Source organism: Cynara cardunculus, assembly GCF_001531365.2.
Source record: "Cynara cardunculus var. scolymus isolate 2C chromosome LG 8, CcrdV1, whole genome shotgun sequence".
NCBI classification, from domain to species: Eukaryota; Viridiplantae; Streptophyta; class Magnoliopsida; order Asterales; family Asteraceae; genus Cynara; species Cynara cardunculus.
In genome coordinates this window covers 24,624,497-24,631,835 of record NC_037535.1, presented here as the reverse complement: position 1 = coordinate 24,631,835, position 7,339 = coordinate 24,624,497, and the positions used below count along the sequence as shown (strand labels likewise).

General features: G+C 36.4%; 1 protein-coding gene across 2 annotated transcripts; it reads left to right on the top strand.

Annotated features, from left to right (window-relative positions):
• The first annotated feature begins 322 nt into the window (after window positions 1-322).
• LOC112517057 lies at window positions 323-6,688 on the top strand. 2 transcript variants are annotated; one of them, XM_025124367.1, is made up of 8 exons: window positions 323-918; window positions 1,871-2,178; window positions 2,506-2,863; window positions 2,969-3,180; window positions 3,731-3,859; window positions 4,939-5,142; window positions 5,482-5,682; window positions 6,285-6,688. In XM_025124367.1, exons 1-8 carry the CDS (start codon window positions 651-653, stop codon window positions 6,405-6,407), a joined length of 1,803 nt encoding a protein of 600 aa, XP_024980135.1. In that variant the 5' UTR covers window positions 323-650; the 3' UTR covers window positions 6,408-6,688. The 2 variants fall into 2 exon arrangements, with proteins under 2 accessions (XP_024980135.1, XP_024980134.1); XM_025124366.1 differs by having other exon boundaries at window positions 2,506-3,180.
• Window positions 6,689-7,339: the final 651 nt, after the last annotated feature.

Sequence of the window (7,339 nt, the reverse complement as noted above, 5' to 3'; positions counted from 1 at the left end):
TACCACATCACTCACCATATCAGCATGATAACCAGTTAACGTTTCAACTAGTTACCCGAGTAATTAAATATTTAAATCTTACATCTTGGATATTAAAATGTAAATTTTGAAAGTACGTTATCCAAAATAGGAATTAAATTAAAGTATATTATTTTTTTTGAATGTAATTTGTTTTAAAATATATGTAAAAGAAATTGGATTAAAATAATAAGAAATGATATAATCGTTGGAAATGAAATGATTAAGAAAGCTTATAGAAAATGAATTTAATTTAAAAGAACACTCCCTCGTTGAAAAGCACGAGAAACAACCACCAACAAAGAGAGACACCTCCTCCGTCGAATTTCACCAGACTTCATCGTCCCCCTTCTGCATCTTCTTAGCCTCTCTCCAAACCCTAGCTATGCCGATTGCTCTCCTCTCTCTTTGATTTCCACCTCAACATCACCATAGAGAGAACCGAGAGCTCCGCCGTTTCATTCTCCGGCAACCGCTGGACTTTAGATGGCTGATACGCCGTCGTTTGACGTGGCATCGGCTAGGGTTTTTGATTTTTTGGTTCTTCAATCTCAGATCTCTTGTGGACCGACTTGAAATCATCACCGATCGTCAAAATCCGATAAATAAGGATTGGTGAAATTTTGACCGGTATGGCTGCCGGAAAGGGAGGGTTGTTCGAGAAAATACGGAGATTTGTACGGACGATATATGTTATGGTGGTAATGGTGGCTTCGTTATTGCTATTATGGCTTCCTGTTCTGGTAGCAATTGGTGATGTATTGGTTCCTTGTGTTTTGATTTCGAGCTTTACTTGTGTTAGATGCTACAGCTTCAAAGAGCATTTGCATAGATACTCTTTTAGAAGTTCATTGACTGACATTCCCGTGGTTTCAGCCATCAGATCTCTCGTAATCACATGTATGTATGCAAGTTTATTTCGTTGTGCACATCTCCGGTTCTTAACCATCGATGTTGATATTTGTCTGTATAGTTCCTTACATTATTTTTCTGTGGGCATTTTATTTTCATATTGCACATGCTTTCATTGTTGGTCGAAGTCACTGCCATCAACATCACGATTCAAATTTTTGTGCGTCTTCTGCAATATTTTCTGCTCTTTCTGGTATGATGATATGAACTTCAAAGTACTGTAATGTGCATTTGTGTAAGTTCAGAATAATTTTATGACATTAGGACAGAATTTGTGCTGCTATATGGATTTGATTTTGTTCCAAACGTTGGTTTCGTTAGCAACTTTCATTGGTTTTTTAATTTATAAACATGGTATTTCTGTAGTCAATTTTGTTCTAACAATTTGTGGTCCATAACTTTTTGAAAAGTGAAAAGTGCCGTTACATGTCTGGATGTCAAATGCTGTTATATACTTGTAGCAACACTACTTGATAGCACATGGGGTTCTTGAAATCATTGAGTTTTGCTTTTTTGTTGCATATAAAAGTGAATCCCTGACAATGGTGTCTAAATATGCGGATAGTGCCTTTGCCCTCATTCTCTTCTTTTTACCTTTTTTTTATTTATTTCATTGATGCTAATCAAATGGGATCATCACCCAAAGGAAAAAGGATGTCCCAGTGCACATTCTATGCATGCAGAAGGTTTAGCCATGAGATGGGTCAGCAAATTTACATTCTTACTTATAAAGCTTTAGAATGCACAAACACAAGAATAAATATGGGGACAACATGAAATTTGTTAATTGCATCACCTTTTTCGGTTGATCTAGATAATGTTGACTTTAATGTCAGCATTTGCTTTCATCTACCTGTATACTGTGAAATATATAGCATATCTGAACTCAGGTGCTGAGGACCTTCTTTTGCGAGCGTTAACATCTCCTTTGTGTTTGCAGGTGCTTATATAATCTGTGATGGCCCTCTGCTCTCACATGGGCAATATCTTGGAACAGTGACATTTTGCTCAGCCTTTTCAATTCTTCTTTTATCCATTAAAGTGTGTATTTTCACCGTCAATTCACAACTTGAGGCTGAAGCTTCATCTTCTCCTTCAAGGCAAAGGCTTCATTTGAAGAAGTCGTGGGGGATGCCTGTACTGTTTCTGTCGTCTGTGGTTTTTGCTCTTGGACATATTGTTATTGCTTATCGGGCTAGCTGCAGAGCACGGAGGAAGTTTATGCTTCACCGAATTGATCCTGAATCAGTACGTATAGTTACTGATATTTTCTGCACACATGTACCTCTGCTACTTGAAAGCCATTTGAGATCTTTTAGCATTAGGTTGTCTGAAGACTTGGAGTTAGTTTAATGAAATAAAGTACAATTGTTTATTGCTTATTGGGAAGTTGAAGTTTGCTATAACTGTGTGAAGTTGAAGTTATTTTTTTTAACTGTGTTTTATCGTTATCCTTGAAGTGGAAGTCTGTTGTTTATAGGCCATATGAAAAAAATGAGACTAATTCAATTTATTCTCCAAACATTCTGCCATATTTAATCGTGTTCTGATCATCATTTCTAATATAATCTGTAGGTTCTTTCAAGCAAGCTTTTATTTACATCTGGGTATTCTAAAGTTCCGCGATCTCCAACTCCTACTGCTGGTAGGACACCAAAAAGTGACAGTGAAATCAGACGAAAACCTTTTGGTCATGGTCGAAATGATGGGGAACTTCCAGTTAGATTACTAGCTGATGTTGACAGTCTATTCATGGGTTGGCAGGGTGTCACCGTACACTACAAACTCAGCATGCCCAGTCCACCTTCCCGTACGCTATCCTCTACCCTCCTTGAGAGGCCATTGCTAAATGCTATGTCGAAGACCCAATATAATCTTCGTAGGAGCTTTAGCAATCAAATGCACACATCTCTCTATGCTCCGCTTTTAGATGGTACCACTTCCTCTATACGTTCTGAAGAAATTCCCATTTTCAGCCTAGATGAAGGCATTGATGATAATGTCATTAGTAAACCTTTTTCTCATTTGCTCGAACAAGTTCCTGAAGTGAATGGCCAGTTTGGGATTGTCTTAGTGCATGGCTTTGGAGGGGGAGTCTTCTCATGGAGGCATGTTATGGGTGTGCTATCTCGGCATCTTAACTGTACTGTTGTAGCTTTCGATCGTCCTGGTTGGGGGTTGACTTCCAGGCCAAGGCGAGAGGAATGGGAGGCAAACAATTTGCGCAACCCTTACATGCTTGATACTCAGGTGATGTAATCCACATCTTCTGAATTTTGAGCACCTTATAACAAAACATCATTGCAGCCTTTTTTTTATATTTTCTTGTTGGATAACTCTTTATATTAGTTACACATGCTTCTTGCACTAATCGGGAGGTACTGCACCGATGTTCTTAGTTATTATATAGCACTTCCTAATTTTGCATGATAGTAGATCAGTTTGTTGTTAACTTTGCAGTTGTTATATAACCGATATCACATGTATAATAAAGTGCATGATTTTGGGTTGTCTTTACAATGTCATAGTGAACATCATTACAGTTTGTAGCTATGTTCATGGTAAATAACACTTTGTCTGTGGTTGGTGTAAACCTTTTCAACCTAGGCTTTTGCATCTGGAACTTTTTTTGGCAAAAGGATAATTGCATCCCGCACTTATGTAGTGTTCTTGCACCATTGTCGCTACTTTTCTTGCAACACCTTCTTACATGATAATAGCACCTTTTATTAGCAATTTAACAGTTATGTAACTGATATAAAATGTAAATCTGAACTTCATTTTTGTAAAATTATTCTAGGTTGACATGGTTCTTTCATTCTGTAAAGAGATGGGCCTTTCCTCTGTTGTGCTTGTTGGTCATGATGATGGAGGCCTCCTTGCTTTGAAGGTCTCACAAAGAGTCAAGGCATCTGCAAATCTTGTCAATGTAAGTTAACGATTTTGTGCAGAAAAAGTTGTATGCTGACAATCATCATTTTGTTTTGCTCAACTTACCAAGTGCATCTTTCTGAAGCATTATGTCAGCATTTGTTTCTGACCCTTAGTTTCTGATGACATCTGGAATACTCTCCATGTCTTGTAATCTATCTTCTTTGTTTTTTTCTTCGTTTAAGCCATGTGAACTAATACAAGATCAACAAGGAACCAAAACCAAACAATCCCAATATATCTCACAGTAGGGTATGGGGGTAAGGTGTATGAGGACATTACCTCTACCGCCAAGGGTAGAGAGGCTGTTTATGTGAAGACCACCGGTTTGCAAAAGTAAAGCAAAAAAGAAAAGCAGAAAACAAGAGTAAATTATGTTTTTCCTCCCTGTGGTTTGGTAAAAATTGTGATTTCGTCCCTATGATTTAGAAATTGCACTTTTCATCCCAATGGTTTGTAATTCATTGCTATTTTTGTTCTTACGATTTATAATTCGTTGTTGTTTCGGTCCCTGTTTACCATTTTTTACTGTTTTGGTCTCTTGTACTTTAGAGGTAGGAATTAGTCCTGGGAAAGCCATAAATTGTAAACCATAGGGATGAAAATCTTATTTTCTGAACCAACTGGACGAAAATTGTAATTTACTCAAAATTCAAAAAGACTAATACAAGATCAACAAGGAAGAGCTGTAAATTATAAATGCTGCATATCTGTTTTGACTGACTTAGATTTGAAAATGTTAAAGAAAGTAATACATGGCTGCCTATCATTTTAAAGAGTTTTGTGTTGTGGAGTGTCTGGAGTCAACTTTAAGAATTGTACTTCTTATTAGTGCTCGAAAAATACTGAATTTACATCAGATAAAAAATATCATGGACCTGTTATTACTTGTGAAGAGCTAATCTAGTATATACATTTCTTTATGTTTCTCTAGAAGTAAATACTACCAACTATTGAATATACACGTGGATTCACTGTGATCATCGGTAACAAAATAAATTGCATTATTGCTGTTATACACATGCTCAATACCAGGCTATACATTGTATATTATTGAAAAAATGGGTACATTTTCAGGTCGAGATTAAGGGTGTAGTATTGCTAACAACAAGCTTGTCAAGAGAAGTTGTCCCTGGCTTTGCTAGAATTCTCATGCGTACTTCTCTAGGGAAGAAGCACTTGATTCGTCCTTTACTTCGCACCGAAATTTCTCAAGTTGTTAACCGGCGAGCATGGTACGACGCTACCAAGCTAACAACGGAAGTATTAAGCCTCTACAAGGTATTTACACATATATCTTGTGGTAAATTAATTTTAGGGGGTGTTTGGTTGGGGGTGTTATTTGGAATGAAAATAAAAGAAACTATTTGGTTTTATATAATATAATGGACCGATTTCCTTAGAACCACAAATTTTCATTCCAGGTTAAACCAGGGGGAATGAAAATTCAATCTCATACTCATTCGCAGTCATTTTCATTTCTATTCCCATTTTCATTCCCTAGTCTGAACCAAACAGTCCCATAATTTTCTTTTTTCCATTCTCACCGGGTTACTATTTATAAGAGATATTATATCACCAAATCACTTCTCTGAATTTACCGTTTTGGTACGACATTAGGTGCCATTATGTGTAGAAGGTTGGGATGAAGCATTGCATGAGATTGGTAGATTGTCATCTGAAACGGTTATCTCGCAACAAAATGAATCATCGCTCGTAAAAGCAGTGGAGGGATTGCCACTTTTGGTTATTGCAGGAGCTGAAGATGCCCTTGTTCCTCTAAAATCTGTCCAAGCTATGGCATCCAAGTTTGTAAATTCTGTGAGTACATCCTATCCCTCTCTTTCTCTTTCTACTTCAACACAATTTTAAGTCTCATAGGCCTTAGGGTGCGTTTGGTACACTGGACATGACATAATAGAATAGGATCATTGTTCCACGTTTGGCAGGACGAGTTACAGGAATAAAGTAAAACATGCGTGTTCCACCCACAATCCATGGAACATGGTGGAACAATGTGGAACAAACCTATCTGGTGCCAATATACACTAAAAAAACTTAAATCTCTTTGAAAACATCAAATACGCCTTCATCTTTACATTTCGTTCATCCTTTAAATTTTATTTATTACATTTATTGTCCTCAAAATATTATTTTAATACATTTGGTTAATTTATGTAAATATTTAATAACAAAAAAATAATATAGAAAATGTATAAAATAAAAATTGGAAACTATATGAACCTTTTATTTTGGTGTCATTTTAACTTGTTGACGAAACATCAGATTCTACCGGAACCATTGGTATTTTGTGGGTGATCGGTTGGTTGGAATTTATCTGGGTGAGGATTTTTGATATGCGTGTTTACATTTTCGTTGAACCTATCCTGACTGTAAAAAATATTGTATACGGACTGTTGCAGAGGCTGGTTGCGATATCGGGTTGTGGGCATCTACCTCACGAGGAATGCCCGAAGGCGTTACTTGCAGCTGTATTACCATTCATTAGCCAAGTATTAAATTCAAGAGATTGTGAAAAGCAATAGAAAGAGAGAGTAGGATGAGAAGGTCATTTGGTTTTGAGGTTTGATTGATTTTTGGTGGTTCAAAAGAGGTAGAGTTGATCAACTTCTCTTTCTCTTTTGGTGTATTTTTGATAAAAAAAAAGCTAGTTTTAGAGGCAGGCAGGCAGGCTCGTGGTTTGTATGTTGTTTTAGAGAGCTCTCTTGATGTTTTTTGCTCACGTGTAATTTGTTTGCAAAGGGGGGTTTGATCAAATTGTTTATAAAGGCTGTTGTTTTAAAGAGGTGATTATTGTTGAACGGAATTGTATGTTGTAGAAAATGACAATTGAAACCATTGGTTTCGAAAGCCATTTGGTCCAACGCTATCAGGGTTTGTTTAGGACTGGTGATGATGGGTAAGGGTGAGCCCGTTATTTGTTATGTTTTCACATGTTGGATAAAGAAAATTTTGTCCATTTATGTGTTTACCCGTTGCTCGAAATTTTAGTGAATTGGGTATGGATAAATAATTTTTCGTTATCCACTACCCGTTACCCATTACGATAATATATACATATATGTATGTATGTGTGTGTTTATATAATTATTTATAATTTTTTTTATAAATGATGAGATACAATTTCATTTCAAATCATACAAACCAAACACACCAATGATTTAAAATTCATTCCAATCTAAATTTCTCTATGAAATCTAAGGGGCCGTTTATTAAACGCTTACTTGGCAAGTGCTTACCGAATAAATTTTCTTATTGGATGAAGATGACAATGGCCAAGAATCTTACTGGATAAGAGCGATGAGAAAGATGAAGAGTGTTACCCGGTAAATGAAAATTACGACTCTTACCCATGTAAGCGCTTACCCGGTAAATTGTTGCATTCAATACGTTTTGATATACTAAAATTTTACTCATCAAAATAAATTATAGTGTTGACTCCTATAGATAAACCACT

What these genes read in the sequence shown, in the direction of transcription:
- LOC112517057 (XM_025124366.1), top strand. Translation starts at nt 651, where the DNA reads ATGGCTGCCGGAAAGGGAGGGTTGTTCGAGAAAATACGGAGATTTGTA. An exon ending in ACCGAATTGATCCTGAATCA is followed by an intron (nt 2,179 to 2,505) that starts GTACGTATAGTT and finishes TATAATCTGTAG; the next exon opens with GTTCTTTCAAGCAAGCTTTT. An exon ending in CTTACATGCTTGATACTCAG is followed by an intron (nt 3,181 to 3,730) that starts GTGATGTAATCC and finishes AAATTATTCTAG; the next exon opens with GTTGACATGGTTCTTTCATT.